At 40.6% G+C, this 16010-nt stretch overlaps 1 protein-coding gene across 1 annotated transcript; it reads left to right on the plus strand.

Moving 5' to 3' along the window:
• The first annotated feature begins 338 nt into the window (after nucleotides 1-338).
• rhag (Rh associated glycoprotein) lies at nucleotides 339-15593 on the plus strand. Its single transcript, XM_014143974.2, has 10 exons — nucleotides 339-684; nucleotides 9583-9766; nucleotides 9963-10113; nucleotides 10854-11001; nucleotides 11254-11420; nucleotides 11634-11771; nucleotides 12126-12247; nucleotides 12560-12630; nucleotides 12839-12912; nucleotides 13253-15593. Exons 1-10 carry the CDS (start codon nucleotides 495-497, stop codon nucleotides 13322-13324), a joined length of 1317 nt encoding a protein of 438 aa, XP_013999449.1. The 5' UTR covers nucleotides 339-494; the 3' UTR covers nucleotides 13325-15593.
• Nucleotides 15594-16010: the final 417 nt, after the last annotated feature.

Raw genomic sequence — 16010 nt, forward strand, 5'->3', positions numbered from 1 at the left:
ATGATTGAGACTGCTTTTTAATCTTCATTTTTACAGGATTATGGCTCAATTTAATTTGACTTTACAATTGCAAATGAGTTTGAAAAAGCTCATTAGCCATTAATATCATGGCTCTGTCACTGGCCGGTTGTCATTACTGTGTGTTTTGCCAAAGTCTTGTTTTTGCCCCCTCTTTTAAAAATAGTAAACACCCAACAGGGAGGGAACCAATCCCCATAAGCAAAGTGCAGAAGTGGGAGTAACCACCCGGGCCTGCCTGTTATGCCCTGCCATTGGTCCCCACGAAACCTCCACCAATTTAAAACCAGACACCAGTTGCTCTTCCCCCGTCACACTACCACCACAAGCCCCAAAGGATAGATAGGGAGAGAGGGAGTGAGAGTGTACCAGAGATAGGGACAGACAGACAGAGAGAGAGAGAGAGAGAGAGAGAGAGAGAGAGAGAGAGAGAGAGAGAGGAGAGAGACACACACACAGAATTAGTTCATGCTAGCATGCCTGCTTACTCCACCAACATGAGGCTGAAGTTTCCCATCCTGGCTCTGACTCTGGAGATTATCACCATCATCCTGTTTGCTGTGTTTGTGGTCTACGATGATGGGAAACACGGGGGGCACGGAGCCCACAACAATGCCACACACCATGAGGAGAAGACGGAACAGAATCCTCTGACCCTCTACCCCAGTAAGTGACACCTGAAGGCTTCTCAGTGTTAGCCTGTTCCCAGATCAGTTTGTGTTGTCTTGGTATGACAATGACCATAGCAGTTTGGCAAGGCAGAAACAGATCTGAGAGCAGGCTACCTCAGTGTGGTGCTACACATAGTCTGTCAGTGTGTCAGTCTGGCTGTGGGAGCCCGGTTGAAGAATCATGGATCTGTTTGTATTTGGCTTATTGATAGCAGCCATGGTTGCTATGGATGACAGGCTATGAAGTTAATAATGCAATTGAGTCTCAATGATTTGACCCCTCTTCTCTTTATAATTGTGCAGTAGCTCCTGTGATCAATCAGAGGGTTAGCATAGTGTGCGCTTGTTGTGCACAGGGTTGGGAGTAACTGATTACATGTAATCCAATTACAGATAAAAATGCAGTCCGTTATGTTAACAGCAAAATTATTGTAATCAGATTACAGATACTTTTGAAAAACTAGATGATTACTTTTTGGATCACTTTTAAATTCAGAAAGGAGGTTTGGTAAAAAATACATTATTACACCTTTCTGTTTTCTCAATGACGTTCAATTCAGAATTGAAAAAAGGCACAAGTTTAAGTTTGTTCCACCTGAGTGAGTCTGACCACAAGTCAGAGACCACTATGACACACCAAATGTGTTTGATGGATCCTTTTTGTCTTCTTCTAATGCCTGTTAAGAGGAAATGTATCCAAAAGTAACTGAATGTAATCAGATTGCGTTACTGTGTTTGGACATTTCAAAAGTTACGTTACTGATTACAATTTTGGACAGGTAACTAGTAACTGTAAAGGATTTCATTTAGAAAGTAACCTATCCAACCCTGGTTGTGCATGTGTCCATTGCAGCAGACTCACGCCTAAAATGATTCTGTATGGGACGGGCCAGATGCTCCAGCTGTCATAGGGGCACCCCTCTCTCTCATACTGGGCAGGTTCACTGTGGCTACCCCCAGACGGACTGTACAAAGGGGAAGCCTAGTGGCAGGTAGCCTAGCAGTCAAGAGTGTTGGGCCAGTAACCGAAAAGTTGCTTGTTCAAATCCCAGAGCCAACTAAGTGAAAAGTTGATCAAAGCACTTAACACTAATTGCTCCTGTAAGTCGCTCTGGATATGAGTGTCTGATGAATGCCATCCACATACTTACAATGGAACTGGATCAACTTGCATATGCGCTGAAGGGAAATAAATTCTTAATTTATTTTAATGGGAATTTGATTGAGTTACGGGTAAAAATGTTTGCACATGTGCACAATAATCTGTGTTTGGAGACTATTGTAAATCTTGTGACTTACCAGTTGAAACGTGACAAAGACCCACCCCTACTACTTTACATATGACACTGGCATTTTTTTGTACATAAATCTTTATACAGCATAAATACTTGAAGACTTACAGTACGGAGGTTTAGCCATAAATGGGCGGGGCAGCTGTGACCCAAAGAGATTAGTTCAGTGTTTAGAAATGTTAAAGGGGAAGTTCACCTATTTTTACATGTAGACTTACACTTCACTCTTTTTGTGATTGTAGTTGATCCCCAAAACCATTTTGCAGTATGAAAATGTGTCTAAAGCATGTTAGAAAACACCAACTCATATTACACTAGAATCCCATTCTGAATGATCTCTGCATTCAATTTTAGAAAAACAAATTCCACTGTCCCATAAATCCATATTTGCATATTTTTGTTGTTGTAAACAGAATCATTTAAACATGGATTTATGGCACAGTGGACATAAATAATGTTGTGCAGAGACATTCAGAATGGGAGTTGATGTGTTTCCTAACATGTTTGCATATTGCATTATAGTCAATGACGACTCAGCAAAATGTGACCAATTTTCTCTGTAACAAAACAAAAAACAATTTGGAGGAATCAACTACAAGGACAGAAAGAGTGAAAATTAGGCTATGTGTAAAAATGTTTACGTTATGTCATATCCAAAGACATCCTAATAGTTTTTATAACTATAGGTTGTTCTAAATGATCAGAGAAACAATATAGGGTCAATTCAAAATAAGTGGGACACTTTTAGAAAGTTCTGTCTGCTGTAACCTCGTTTGTCATTTATCCAACATATAAGCCCAACACATTTCTGAAAACTTCAAGATGTTTCCTAATCATAGTCACAGCAGGCATGACACACCCATTTGTGTACACTGAGTCAAAACCATATTTTCAGTTTGCATTTGGTAGACTGAGACAGCAGGTTAAATAAACTGGGATACCATTATTATAGTCCCAATTGTACCCCAATAACTATTCTATTCAATTTTGTGTGATGGGAAACATCTGAGGATTTCAGAAATGTATCATGTGTTTACGCCGCTACTACTCACTGTTTATTATCTATGCATAGTCACTTTACCTCTACCTACATGTACATTTACATAAATTAGCTTGACTAACCTGTACCCCCGCACATTGACTCGGTACCGGTACCCCCTGTATATAGCCTCGTTATTGTGTTACATTTATTTATTTAGATTGTATTTTTTATTTTATTTTTTTGCTAAAATGTTGTTACTTACTTAAAAATTAAGTAAGCACAACACCTGTTGTTTTCGGCCCATGTGACAAATACAAATTGATTTGATTTGTTGGTCTAATATGTTTGATAAATTTCTGAAGAGATTACAGAAAACGGAAATGTAAAAAGTGCCCCACTTTTTCTGAATTCACTCAAATAACAGTACTAATAACAGTACTAATAACAGTACTAATAACAATACTAATAACAGTCCTAATAAGTCCTAATAACAGTACAATAACAGTACTAATAACAATACTAATAACAGTACAATAACAGTACTAATAACAGTGCAATAACATAACTAATAACAGTACTAGTAACAGTACTAATAACAGTACAAATAACAGTACAAATAACAGTACAATAACAGTACTAATAACAGTACTAATAACAGTACTAATAACAGTACCAATAACAGTACAATAACAGTACTAATAACAACACTAATAACAGTACTACAAGAAAAAATGAACAGGATATAGTACTACAAGAAGCAAAGCCCTGCCTAACCTAAATACAGGGGGTCCCTAAAGTAAACTGGATGGATCTTTGTCCTATAAGACTGTCCCAAAAGCCTATAAGACTGTCCCACTTTAGTTACTTCATGCTCTCCTACTTTAGCTAGCTATGGTTGGTGAAGCAGAACAACAAAAACTGACTGAATTACCAAATAGAAACATAATATTGGTAACTTTTTAATGTATTTTGATGCACAAGTACATAGTATGCACATTTACATCACAATTTGGCACAGTGCAAGTTTTTGTGACCTTAACATCAAAACAGAAAAAATGCTATGTCACTGATCTTACCGCAGGTGAGCTTCCTGTTTGAAGCTTGCTCTGCCCCCATCTATGATGTCACTCCAATGAAGTGATGTGGATCATGTGGTTTCTCAGCAAGGGCTTAGTCATTTCATTTTATTTAGCCAGGTAAGTCAGTTGAGAACAGATTCTTATTTATAATGATGGCCTACGCCAGCCCTATGGGACTCCCAATCACAGCCGGTTGTGATACAGCATGGAATCGAACCAGCGTCTGTAGTGACGCCTCTAGCACTGATATGCAGTGCCTTAGACCGCTACGCCACTCGAGAGCCCTAACAATAGTTTTGATTTTCTCTTGTCAGACAAAGAAATAAAAGCATCAGGATTAAGCTGTCCCTGTTTATGTGACGCCTCTAGCGTCACATAAATGTATCACTGTAGCTGAAAGGCTGCTAGATCGAATCCCCGAGCTACCAAGGTAAAAATCTGTCGTTCTGCCACTGAACAAGACAGTTAACCCACTCTTTCCTAGGCCATCATTGTAAATAAGTATTTGTTCTTAACTGACTTGCCTAGTTAAAAAAAGGTTAAATAAAATATCCGAATTCATCCTACATAAACCACAATAAATACCTTTTTATTTCAAGATCTTAAATAGTAATTGTTTAAAGGATTATACAGTTAGATATGCGTATAAAAGGTGGCAATTACTTCCTTTCTCTACACCCCCTGTCCGTCCGTCTATATGGTGCATACCAAAACTCCACAATTACAGGTTCAAAGCAGAGGAAATAAGCAGAGAAATGCAATTTAGAAAAAAAGGAACCTATCTTGTTGCTGGGCTTTCTCATCAAGGGACAAAATCAGTATTGAAAACATGTAATTGAGAGGAACCAATGGGTTCTGTGGCTCTGTGAAATACTTGTTTTCCTCAGAGAAGTGGAACCTTAAGAATGTATTCAACACGGAGTTGTTTCACAGCCGTAAAGCCCTATCATCAAAGTCAGGCGCTATTCGGACGGAATTCAATTTTGTAATTACAGTTAACAACATAAAAAGTGACTTGCAGTGAGATTCAGTTAGATGCTAAATTAAACTGGTGCCTTGGAGGTTTGCCCATACAGTTGAAGTCGGAATTTGACATAGACCTTAGCCAAATACATTTAAACTCAATTTTTCTCAATTCCTGACATTTAATCCTAGTAAAAATTCCGTCTTGGGTCAGATAGGATCACCACTTTATTTTAAGAATGTGAAATGTCAGAATAATAGCAGAGAGAATGATTTATTTCAGCTCATTCCCAGTGGGTCAGAAGTTTACATACACTCAATTAGTATTTGGTAGCATTGCCTTTAAATTGTTTTACTTGGGTCAAACGTTTCGGGTCGCCTTCCACAAGCTTCTCACAATAAGTTGGGTGAATTTTGGCCCATTCCTCCTGACATAGCTGGTGTAAATGAATCAGGTTTGTAGGCCTCCTTGCTCGCACACACTTTTTCAGTTCTGCCAACAAATTTTCTATAGGATTGAGTTCAGGGCTTTGTGATGGCCACTCCAATACCTTGACTTTGTTGTCCTTAAGCCATTTTGCCACAACTTTGAAAGTATGCTTGGGGTCATAGTCCAGTTGGAAGACCCATTTGTGACCAAGCTTTAACTTCCTAACTGATGTCTTGAGATGTTGCTTCAATATATCCAGATAATTTTCCTGACTCATGATGCCATCTATTTTGTTAAGTGCACCAGTCCCTCCTGCAGCAAAGCACCCCCACAACATGATGCTGCCACCCCCGTGCTTCACGGTTGGGATGGTGTTCTTTGGCTTGCAAGCCTCTCCCTTTTTCCTCCAAACATAGCGATGGTCATTATGGCCAAAAAGTTATATTTTGTTTCATCAGACCAGAGGACATTTCTCCAAAAAGTACAATCCTTGTCCCCATGTGCAATTGCAAACCGTAGTCTGGCTTTTTTATGGAGGTTTTGGAGCAGTGGCTTCTTCCTTGCTGAGCGGCCTTTCAGGTTATGTCGATATAGGACTTGTTTTACTGTGGATATAGATACTTTTTGCACTCCAGCATCTTCACAAGGTCCTTTGCTGTTGTTCTGGGATTGACTTGCACTTTTCGCACCAAAGTACGTTCATCTCTAGGAGACAGAGCACGTCTCCATCCTGAGCGGTATGGCGGCTGCGTGGTCCCATGGTGTTTATACTTGCGTAATACTGTTTGTACAGATGAACGTGGTACCTTCAGGCGTTTGGAAATTGCTCCCAAGGATGAACCAGACTTGTGGAGGTCTACAATATTTTTTCTGAGGTCTTGGCTGATTTCTTTTGATTTTCCCATGATGTCAAGCAAAGAGGCACTGAGTTTGAAGGTAAGCCTTGAAATACATCCACAGGTACACCTCCAATTGACTCAAATGATGTCTATTAGACTATCAGAAGCTTCTAAAGCCATGACATTGTTTTCTGGAATTTTCCAAGCTGTTTAAAGGCACAGTCAACTTAGTGTATGTACATTTCTGACCCAATGGAATTGTGATACAGTGAGTTATAAGTGAAATAATCTGTCTGTAAACAATTGTTGGAAAAAAAAGATGTCCTAACCGACTTGCCAAAACTATAGTTTGTTAACAAGAAATTTGTGGAGTGGTTGTAAAACGAGTTTTAATGACTCCAACCTAAGTGTATGTAAACTTCCGACTTCAACTGTATTTGCATGATCCATACTTTCACGGGCGCCCGCCCTAGTGAATGCAGTGGCGTTGGCATTAGATCATCATGCCTGGGGGACAGAATGAGCACACTAGGGATTACTGAAATGTTGATGGACGGTTGAGGAACAGCAATTTAATTCCCTTCAATGATGTTTGATGCTGACACGTTTCAGAGCAAGCTTCTTCGGCAGATCATTGTGGACTGACCTCCAAATATGTCAGGATTCAACATTATCGAAAATAATTAAGTTGCTGGCCTGAAACCATCTCCTTTCAGACTGACACACCTTCAGACTAGCAATCCAGAAAATACTTGAAATCTTGGTTAGAGTGCTAGCACAATACAACTACCATATGGGGGATGACCTAACATGTTGGGCAAAGAGGCCATCTACGAGGCTGAGTTCCAAATGGACCTCTCTAGCTCCCACCACATCCTTTTCTTAGAACCGCCAACTGGTATGATGTCACCAAGGGATCAAGTATTCAGGTGATATAGGACCGTCCAAGGGCTTCCTCAATGGGTGCATAGTGCATACCTTACCAAGCCAAAGAAATAAAACATTCAAGATTTTAGATGACAGTGTGCAGCGGTGGACCAAAAAAATAAAGATATGCAATATAGACAAGACTAAAGCTGAGATTTGTTTTGCTGTTATGTTCTAAAGTTTGGTGCTCTGTGCTTGCAATGCCAGGAAGTTATCAGGTAAGGCAGTTCTCAGCACCTTTACACGATACATCGTATTTTCTAGTTTGTATTATTAGCATTATTAGCATACGGTCCATTCCCTTGCATCCACCCAGAGATGTTTGATTTGCACATTCCCAATAATCAGTACCCACAATCAGTGCCAAAGAACAGAAAACATTGCATGCAATGTATAAACAACAAAAATGCAGATTTTTTCCGTAACAAAAGTCAAGTCAACACACGGCTATTTGTATATCTTACCTTTTATATATCTTACAAGGCTATTTGTATATCTTACATATCTGACATTGTTCAGACTTCGATATCAGGGAAAAGATTGAATAGATTTGAGTTATTTGTTTGTTCCCGGATGGGCGCGGGTGTTCTGACCAGTGCCAGAAGAGTTATAATGTATCCTATGACGTCTCGGAGGCATTGCGTAAGTAATACTAAACCTGATTAGAATCATGGTGTAGTGTGCTGAATGTCATCCATAGCAATACAATGCACTACTGGGGAGAAAGAGCCAGTCACATGTAAACACAATAATGAGAGAGAGGAATTCACAGACTTCTAATCAGAGACAATATCTGTTTAGATGAGCTAACCTTCCTGTTTATTATGTCTCTATCATGGTGTGGCAGAAACAGGGAGCCTCCAAACAAACTCAACTCTAAAGTGAATTGCCAGTTACTACAATTCCTCTACAACTGTACAATGCAGCATCGGTTATATTTATAGCACGGACTTGTATTTCAAGACCGCACTATAAGATAGAGATGTATATAAGCTCTAGAATGGCATTTTGGTAGACGGAGTCATACAGTAAATCAAATCACATTTTATTGATCACATACACATGGTTAGCAGATGTTATTGTGAGTGTTGCAAAATGCTTGTACATAGTAGTCATACATAGTCACAGACAAAAAGAAGACAATGGACGTATGAGCTAGTCTATGCTGCAACTAAGCCCCCAAACCCCCCACCCCACACCCTATATTCCATCACTTCCCCAGCCAGGACTTTCTGAGTAGTGACTGTCTGCCTAGGTCCTGCCCTGACACCACAATGCTAACTGCTCACCACAATGCTAACTGCTCACCACAATGTTAACTGCTCACCACAATGCTAACTGCTCACCACAATGCTAACTGCTCACCACAATGCTAACCAGACCTGGAGAAATGAGGCCTATTGTTTTCCCTTTCTGCCACACCTTCATGTACTTTCCAGATGAGAACCCGTCTTCCATCGCACATGGCTTTTGAGACTAGGAAGTTCCTGTTGTCAGGCATTTCAGGGAAGGGAACCTTTTGTGAGCATTGCGCGAGAGTGGAGGTTACCGTTCTAAGCTACAGACACAGGCATGCGCACACACGCACACCAGATGCACACACACATACACGTCTGGTCAGTTTCTGCAGACGATCGGACGGAGCTCACATCCTACTGTCCACAAACACAGTGAACTAGAGCCCTCATACAGTAAAGTCTCTGTCCTCTTACGTAAATCAATCTAAACATACAGTACATAAAGTGCAAAGACAGTGATCCATTCACAAGACCCCTGTCCTTATAATTCCAGTAACTGAAACTAATAGTGAGGAATGTGTTTAACTGTGGATTGTCTGCTTCCCAGAGACCCTCTGATAAGTTCAGAAGACTTGATTAAGATCATGTGAAGTCAGTGAATGGAACAGCTTGAGGTTACTGACACGACACGGTTATCGGGAGCCTCAGTTCTCAGTATCCCATTCACAGACTAATTGAATTGGTCTTCCATCCTCCAACAAGTCCGGATTTACAATGACCCCTTGTGGGGATAGGGGTTACTACGATTGCTGCACAGTCCAATGCGGCTGCTCCGTGAGTCATTCGAGCATCGAAAGGCAAAGCCCTAGGTATTTGATCAATTGCTGGTCTGTCAACCGATTTGAATGTCTTTACAGTTGCATTTTTGTCTTTTTTTGTCTTGTTTACACCCTTTATTAGTTTCATTCAGTGTCCTTGTTTTCATCCTCTCTGTTTTCATTCAGTGTTCATTCAATGTGATGAATAAATCAAATAGGGCCAGATTGGCCATAATGGACCTTCAATAAAACCATGTTATGTTAAGGATCAAATAGTCAAACTCCCCTGAGCTGACCTCTGACCTGCATTCTCATTGGTCCACAGTGTTCCAGGATGTCCACGTGATGATCTTCATTGGCTTCGGCTTCCTGATGACCTTCCTGAAGAGATATGGCTTCAGCAGCGTGGGCCTCAACCTGCTCCTGGCTGCCTTCGCTCTGCAGTGGGGTCTCCTCGTGCAAGGCCTCTGGCACCTGGACGAAGGAAAGATCAAAGTCTCCATCTTCAAGTAAATACAATAAAACACAGTACAGTCAGAAGGAATGTAGCTTGCAGTAGCAGCATTATGTCCACAGGATAGAGGACAACCGAGGAAGTGGTCTGTTTAAGTGTTAATAATGTATCTCTCTTTGTCTGTCTCTCTCTGTCTCTCTGTCTCTCTCTCCCCACCTCCACCTCCACCTCCTCTTACTCCTCACCAAAAGGATGATCAACGCAGACTTCAGCACAGCCACGGTTCTGATCTCGTTCGGGGCGGTCCTGGGAAAAACCAGCCCAGTCCAGCTCCTCATCATGACCCTCCTTGAGATCACCATCTTCGGCATCAATGAACATCTGGTGGCCGAAGTCCTGAAGGTCAGTGCACTTCACCATAATCTCAGAACCCAGAACCAACCCTTATGTTAATAGTCAGTCACAACAGACTAACTTCACCCCCATCCACTCATCTAAGCACTCGTGTACATGAAAGACAACACAATGCAAGAAAAGTATATTAGTTAATACGGTCCAATGAGCAATATTGTGTGCAATCTTGTGAGTAATGGTAAAAAGAAAATGGTGAATCTCCTTTTGATCCATGCATAACGACTTCTTCTTCTTCCTTGGTATCATGGCGGTCCGTAAACAAACTTTTAAGGTGCATGCCACCCCCTACTGTGCATGACTACTACCCGTTTACCTAGGCCCTTATACACACGACCTCACCACCTGACCCCCTAACCCCTGCGAGATTGGTCTCTAGTGGTGAGAAGTGGTAGCCCAAAACAACTAGACAAGATTCATCCTACCAAAAGGGCTCTTATAAATATAATCATGCCGTTAATTCATAGGGATGAGTCTACAATTGGAGAAAAAAAAAAATTAAGGTCAAGGGGTCAAATTTTATTCTTAAATCTGTCCATTCCTATTCCCAACCAATCAGTGCACTAGTTTTGCTTGGGAATGGGCAGAGGCGGGATGGATGAGTGATTGACAAGTGATTGAGATAACTAGCAGGCTAAGGAGAAAGTTTGTTTGGGAGGGCTTTTATTTGAATTGTTGTATTTTGTTTTACAACATAATGAAGTGGTTTATGTGGTTTGTCCAACTCACAGGCCAATGATGTTGGGGCCTCCATGATTATCCATGCCTTCGGGGCATACTTCGGTCTAGCAGTGGCCCGTATGCTGTACAGGCCAGCTCTGCGGAACGGTCATGAGAACGACGGCTCTGTCTACCACTCTGACCTCTTCGCCATGATCGGTAGGAGCAGCAACTCACATGGCAGTCATCACAGTCAATGCAAAATTCAGTTGATCTTATTACTGTAGTCAGTCACTAACTACTATTAAAAGATAGATCAGTGGACAAAAAGTTAATTGCTTCAGACAAGCAGGCCAACTTCTGTTTGACATAGTTTTAATACATTTAATGCATTCGTTTTTTTTGTTTTATATATTTCAGAATCAATTGAAGTAGCAGACAAATAAAAATCTACTTGAATATCTTCTCCAGGTACTGTGTTCCTCTGGATGTTCTGGCCCAGTTTCAACTCTGCCATCGCAGAACCCGGTGCTGATCAGCTCATGGCTGTCACCAACACCTACTTCTCGCTGGCTGCCTGTGTGCTCTCCGCCTACGCCGTCTCCAGCCTGGTGGAGCACAAAGGGAAACTGGACATGGTGAGATAACACACGCTTCACTCAAACCACAAAGAGTCAGAAGACAGCAAAGCTGTAGATTGTTTACCTCCTCAATTTATTTGACTTGTATATATTTAAACAAGGCTATTGAGTGTGTGTGTTGTGTGTGTGCGTGCATGTGTGTCTCTGGGAGAGAGACGATAGAATCTCACACAGCACCTACTGTAGCATAGCTAATAGATGCTTCCATAGGTCCACATCCAGAATGCCACTCTGGCCGGAGGTGTTGCCGTGGGAACCTGCGCTGACATGGACATCGGGCCTTTCGGTGCCATGATCATCGGATTCGTGGCTGGCATCGTCTCCACCCTGGGCTTCAAGTTCCTCACTGTGAGTACAAAGGTCACACACGTCTGAACCAATAGGAAGACAATCCTGAGATGGACCAGGACACCAAACTGTCTAGAAAATGCCATTGTTAACTAGGGTTGTAATGTGTCTTGTGAGTGGCAATACACCTACATTCTTTTGAATAATAGCTTTCTACCAGCATCCTAACTAACTCCTCAGCCTAATGAGCAGAAATGGTTCTGGTTGTGGTTGGTGAAACCAGTTTTGCGTGCTGGGAGAAACTTGCATTTTAGTCAAAACAAACACCTACCATCAGATAGCTCGAAAATTGATGAAATGAGTGGGCCGTAGGGAATAATGTAAATGAGACCCCTGTTTCTCTCTGCATTTCAGCCCATCCTGGCATCCAACCTGGGCATCCAGGACACCTGTGGCGTCCACAATCTGCACGGCATGCCTGGCATCCTTGGGGGTATCGCTGGCATTGTGGCTGTCGCTCTGGGAAAGAAGAATGGGTAAGGCTCATCTAACAACACTGTTCATACTGTACATCTATACAAGCATATTAAGAAACAGGAATGATTTTTATAAAGACTTTTGGTAAATTACAATGTGTAGTCATTTTCATAATCAACAGTAATGGGAAACTCAGAAACTTTGACCAGTGGCCATGTATAGATACTGTAGTTCTGGAATGTCTATAGTAATTCACTTTTCAGTGAAGGCGTGACCTTGGCCTCAATAATAAGTGTCAAAATAAGGGTCTCTTAAAAAAAACAAAGTACTGTATCCTTCTCATTTTCTCTTCTCCACCCTTCTTCCCTCAGGAGCGCTGCCATGCAGGCTGCAGCCCTGGCCTCATCCCTTGGGTTCGCTTTGGTTGGAGGAGCCATGACAGGTGGGTGGAGAAAACACAGTGAAATGTTTTGTCATTCAAAAATCGACATCACATTTGAACAGACTTCCTGTCGGTTTTCGTATGGTAATATAAATATTATATTTCTACACTCATCATCAAATCGTTGAGATCATGACAATGAACTTTATTCCATGAAGACGGGGAAACGTATTGAATAATACTGTAATTGACTTATCTCTTTGTACAGGTCTGATAATGAAGCTTCCATTCTGGGGACAGCCTCCAGATCAGAACTGCTTTGATGATTCAATCTATTGGGAGGTAAGAACTTGAGAGATAAAACACATCGTACTGTTCCATCCTTGAACATCACTAGCTTACAGTTGAATCAAACACCTGAGCTATACAGTCCACGGTACATGATGTTTCATGTATTGGTGTGACACTCATATAACATTTGAGATATCCAATATCGTAATGTGGCATTAGCCATATATGTCTAATATGGCATATTGTATTGTATTACATGTCATGGTGACATGCAAAAAATATTTAATTTGTAAATAAAAAAATACTATCTTATAACAAATATGATTTGGCGTAGATGAAATTGCGGCTAAACTGTAAGATCTGTTACTGACTGAGATGTGACTGTCCTTAGGTTCCTGAAGAGGAAGAGGGCGAGGAGAGCCTGGCTCACGGAGACCATTCCATGAACAAAGCAGAGGCCTAAATCTCCCGCCCTGCGCTGCAAATACATTATCCACAACCCTTAGAGCTAAAGATGGGAAAGTGAGAAATCATGAACCAGACATTAGACCTTGGGTGTATGTTAATATTCTTAGCTGGCTTCCTCTCCTCGTCTCCTCTCCTTCGTTTAAGTGGTGGATCCCTACCAGGACTTCCTGCGTCACCTGTCTAATGTCTTGACCATCAGTGCAGATGGAGAGAAGGAGAGGAAGCCAAGTTATGCTACTGAGATCAACCCAGGATGACCGTACTATCAACTTGTCAGTTGTTTTTACCCACAGCATAAATGTATTGATTTGAGACTAATTGAGATCATATCAAATCATATTTGAAGTGGTTCAAGCTACCTTATTTACACATCTCTAATTCAATCTGAACAGCAAGGAAGCTCATGTTGCACTTTTCTGTGTATCAAACTACGTCCTCATTGTCCATAGATTTGTATTAAATATTTTAATATTTAATTGAATAGAATAGGTCCACTGAAGAGCATTTGGGAAAGATGTTCTAGCTCATTATAATTCCAACTAAAGTGTAAGAGGTGGGTGTGTTACATACAAAACATGTATTATCAGGTCTCAATGTAATTGAAATAACATTGTAAGTATTTTTGTTTACAGAAAATCATATCAAACCTTACATGCTTGCAGAGTTTTGGATGTGTTAGTCTGAAAATTGATTTCAACGAAGCAGCATTTTGATATAAATGCCCCTTAGTAAGTTGCATATAAGCATGAACTGTTCTTTCACACATTCGGAGGAAAGATACTTTCAGGGATTCTTTTTTTTTACTGAATTTGATAACCAATAATGTGCCACTGTTCTGAGCCACTAGAAACAGTAGAAACTGTATAGAAATAGTAGAAACAGTATATCAAGCTGACATTCAATCATATCACCAATCCTCCTCAAAATGTTAACAGACATTTGTTTTTCCTCAATAGTTAGGGTTATACATTGTATATTTTTCGCCATCCAACTGACATAACCGATATTGTGTGCTTAAGCCTTGTTTCATGAAGAGAATCAACTGCAACTTTGGCCTGCTGCATTGCGGGGCCGCCACACTGAAGCCCACTACTCCTACTGGAGAGAATCTGATCCCAGACCTGTGAAGTATAGGCAGTAGCTACCCGCTAGGCACAGATATCATTTCAACATCTAGTTTTGATTTACATGTTTTTGAGTGGTCAACTAACGTGAATTCAACGTGAAATCAACAACAAAAATACATCAATAAATTTAGGTTAACATTGAAATCCCTTTACCTTGATGACTTTTAGTTAATCCAATCAGTTTCCACGTTGATTCAACGTCATCACATTGACATTTTTTGTTGAAGTTATGTGGAAACAACGTTGATTCAACCATTTTTGGCCCAGTGGATAAGGGACAGTATTCATCAAGCGTCTGATATTGGGGTGCTGATCTAGGATCAGTTTTGCCTTTCTAGATCAGCACTTCTAATCTGAGACGCTTGATAAATATGGGCCCATGGCTCACAGGGATTGGCGCAGGGCAAGGATGGGTCCTGCATTAAACTACTCTCTGTGTGCTCCCAACACTCTGTGGTTTTCCTTCTTCAGCCCCAATCACCTCAATGCTAAAGTAGAGTGTCTTCCATTTTAATTTCTCCCACTAAGTTTTTTCAAATACAGAAAGGCTGCATTGAAATCTGACACGTCCAATTAAAAACCGGATAGGCTACATATCACAATTATAATATGGATACAGAATAAATGGGGCATGACAAAGATAGTCACTGATAAGCTTTCTTTATTTCTTTCACTTCTTATTGTAACCTCTTAATGTACAGTGTAGTTAGTTTCACAATGGATATAGTTAGTTTCTCTAAATCCCTGCACCTAGGACTAGCAATTGGTACAGAGTGTATCAGATAAAAAAGTATGTCTTTGTATATTTCAAACATTTTGTTGAATAAAGCGAAGGTTATACTTTAGAATGCAGGAGGAAAATAGCCTACAATAGTTCCTGTACTAGACCATTGTTGCAAGGAAAGATTAAACTGACTACAGATAGATAAATAGCCTAGTATTTCATTTGGCTGATGTAGTAGCCAACATGTGATATAAACGTAGGCCTAAAGCTTAGGACACCAGCAGTCAAGACTTTGTTGAAATGATTGACATGACATTAGCTTTTTAGGTTAAAGAAAATGAATATGTATGACACTGTTGTTAATGTATAAATACTAATACTGGCACTTATAAATATGATTATATGTAATATCAGAGTGACTCTGTGTGTCGTTTTTGCCATGATTCCATTGCATAATCACCATCAACATTATTTTTACAACCAGAAAGTTGTGGCTAGTAGAATGGGTGGAGTGCTGTATCTTTTCCAGGGTCAAGACCCATGCACTAATGAATGTGCATCCTTTGACCACACAGGATTTAGCAGGACTTTCCAGGGGTTGAAAGGTCAGGTTGATTCTGCACGAGGAGCATTATTACTGTCACTGAATTATTTTGTAGATTCATGACTTGTGTATGCAGTATCCAGTGACTGTATCCTATTAGGGATAGGTTTTTTCTCTCTTTCTGATTGAATGTTGTTTTTGTTACGGAAATACAGTGTTATTGCCTTACCTCTTCCAAGCCGTCAAATGCAAAAAATAATATTTGAGCCCACCGAGGTTTACAACC

Source organism: Salmo salar, chromosome ssa15 (assembly GCF_905237065.1).
Source record: "Salmo salar chromosome ssa15, Ssal_v3.1, whole genome shotgun sequence".
Classification (NCBI taxonomy): domain Eukaryota; kingdom Metazoa; phylum Chordata; class Actinopteri; order Salmoniformes; family Salmonidae; genus Salmo; species Salmo salar.

Excerpts from the sequence above, each read along its gene's own strand:
- rhag (XM_014143974.2), top strand. The coding sequence starts at position 495 with ATGCCTGCTTACTCCACCAACATGAGGCTGAAGTTTCCCATCCTGGCT. Across the intron at positions 11,421-11,633 it reads ACAAAGGGAAACTGGACATG|GTCCACATCCAGAATGCCAC; the intron begins GTGAGATAACAC and ends ATGCTTCCATAG. Across the intron at positions 12,913-13,252 it reads ATGATTCAATCTATTGGGAG|GTTCCTGAAGAGGAAGAGGG; the intron begins GTAAGAACTTGA and ends GACTGTCCTTAG.